This window comes from Oratosquilla oratoria, chromosome 10, assembly GCF_046742065.1.
Source record: "Oratosquilla oratoria isolate Oo_2021 chromosome 10, ASM4674206v1, whole genome shotgun sequence".
In the NCBI taxonomy this organism is placed as follows: Eukaryota; Metazoa; Arthropoda; class Malacostraca; order Stomatopoda; family Squillidae; genus Oratosquilla; species Oratosquilla oratoria.
In genome coordinates this window covers 37,172,519-37,175,018 of record NC_134786.1, presented here as the reverse complement: position 1 = coordinate 37,175,018, position 2,500 = coordinate 37,172,519, and the positions used below count along the sequence as shown (strand labels likewise).

At 37.7% G+C, this 2,500-nt stretch overlaps 1 protein-coding gene across 1 annotated transcript in view; it reads left to right on the top strand.

The window, feature by feature from the left end:
- Positions 1 to 2,500, top strand: part of LOC143028865 (serine/threonine-protein phosphatase with EF-hands pef-1-like) — a 51,245-nt gene that overhangs the window by 9,312 nt on the left and 39,433 nt on the right. The window contains exon 4 of the mRNA XM_076191224.1: positions 764 to 930. Coding sequence (XP_076047339.1) covers positions 764 to 930 — 167 coding nt within the window. The remainder of the gene's footprint in view (positions 1 to 763; positions 931 to 2,500) is intronic.

Genomic DNA, 2,500 nt, shown 5'->3' with positions numbered 1-2,500 from the left:
AAGGATTTGTGGGAAAACCCAGTTTCGGCTGTGGCATTCCTTGGGGAGACGGGACTGCTCGGACAGACAGTCTAGGGAACGACAACAACAACAACAACAACAACATCAATAACAAGAACACCAACAACAAGAATGTCAACAAAAACACCAACAACAATAACAGCAATAACAAAAACAACAACAAGACTACCTAAAGAAAGACCTACACTTGAAGGGCAATCTTCACAGCTTCAGCTCCCCATTTTCCTTTGGTCTTCAGTCACCTCTGTGGCTCATTCATAAGGACATAAGTATGAAGAAGAGACTATAAGATACCATAAAGCCTCCACTAGGTAGTTCTACGTCCATTACCACCTATCATCCCCATCCATTAAGTTATCTAACCTTCTCATAAAACAACCGAAAATTTCAGCGCCCACTACATGGTTACCAAGTCTATTTCATTCGTTAACCACTCTATTGGTAAACCAATTCTTGCCTATTTCCTTCTTAAATCTAAATTTCTCCAATTCAAATTCATTACTATGATTCCTGCCCTTTTGTCTTTATATGATGACCTTGTCTGAATCACCCTTGGTAAAGCCTTTGGCCCACTTGAATACCTCTATTAATTCACCCCGCAGTCTTCGTCTTTCTTTCTCCCCGCTCCTGCAGAAGGACCTACCCCCTCGACATGAGGCACTTACGTGTTCACTTCTTCAAAACTCTCTGGTTTTGTGGCACATCCAAAGATAAGACCCTCTTCCTATTGTTTCTCCTGCAGAACGGTTTGCCCTCGACGGACAATCCTTACGTCTTCAACGGGGATTTCGTGGACCGCGGGAGGAAATCCATGGAGGTGATTCTTCTCCTGCTGGTGCTCATGTGCGTCTTCCCGGCGGAGGTCTACCTAAACAGGGGCAACCACGAGGACATGGTCATGAATGCTAGGTGAGAAATTGCAGGTGTTTTTTTTTTTTTTTTTTTTTTTTTTTTTTGGGGGGAGGTGCCATGTGGGTACTACAGAAAGGAGCGCCTTTTTTTAAAGAGATTTTTTATAAGTGTATGTGAAACTTAAAGGTAAATATTCAGGACTTTTTCTTCGATAAACTGGAATCCTGGTTATGAAATGCACCATGCTGAAAGATCACATGGAAATAAATGTCTTCTCGAAATTTTCAAAATTTTTCGACCGTGTGTGTGTGTGTGTGTGTGTGTGTGTGTGTGTGTGTGTGTGTGTGTGTGTGTGTGTATGTGTGCATGTATGTGTGTGTATGTGTGTTTAAATACGCGCTGTATATGCTCACGTGCATATATATATATATATATATATATATATATATATATATATATATATATATATATATATATATATATATATATATATGTATATCAAGGACTACTATTACACAGGACGTGCGCACCCAGATCCCTGGGTCCGCTAGCGGAGACCATTGCTTTCTTTGTAACCTAACATTTTATATTGGACAAATATATCAAAACTAGAAACCTAACATTGTATATAGGACAAATATATCAACTATTGACTTATTCAATGCAGTATAAGTTAATATAAACTTTTATAGTCAAATAAGAAACTATTTTTAAGGCACTGTTATGCTTTGAAATGCCCATTTTAGCCGGACTTAACAAGTATTATTGTATGAGGTTAGTGGACACCAGGGTTGGCGATTTTTCTTATCTTTTCAAAAATATAAAAAATCGATTTTTATATAAATCTGATTTATTTTATTTAAATAGATTTTTTTTAGATTTTACATATTGTGGGATTGCTATCTGATATGCGACCTGATTGCTAAATGACATTTTTAGCATATCAATATAAGGAGCAGTGTTATATAGACTTGCCACATGTATACAAGGAACGGTATATCACTGTGCAGCCCACAACAAGTTTCAACAAGATTCTTGTTGAAACTTGTTCTAGGTAAGCAGCTTCTCACTGAGTCAGTTGCTGCTTTGGGATCAACCAGGAAGGGTGTCTTCTGGACCTGGCAGAGTGGTTCCTTCAGGCAGAAAAAACGATCCGGTCTGGAATTATTTTGAAAAACTACCAACAACTTCTGGCAAAGGGTTCCGAGCTAAATGCAAAGACTGCAGCCAGGAACTACAGGGCATTGTGTCAAAATTAAAATCTCACAGAGATAAATGCCAAGGTCAGCCACAGCATACAGAAGAAGAAATTGATGACCCAGGTAAATAATTTTACTTATATTGTGTGCAATTCTCCCTTTTCATACGCAACTATATAAATTTTGTAAACAATGGAGATCATGTGCAATAAAAATGTGAAGGCCTAAAGAGATGATATTTCAACTTCTTTACTTCTAAATTCGGGTAATGACTATATCACTATAATATACTGTATCCACTCAACTTTGGGGCCTAGATGATTGTTATTCATTTCATTCAACATTGTGTAATATATTTCATAGGTTCCATTGGAATTCAGCCCACATAGGATTCAGCCCAACTAACCCATTATCTTTAGTGAATTTAA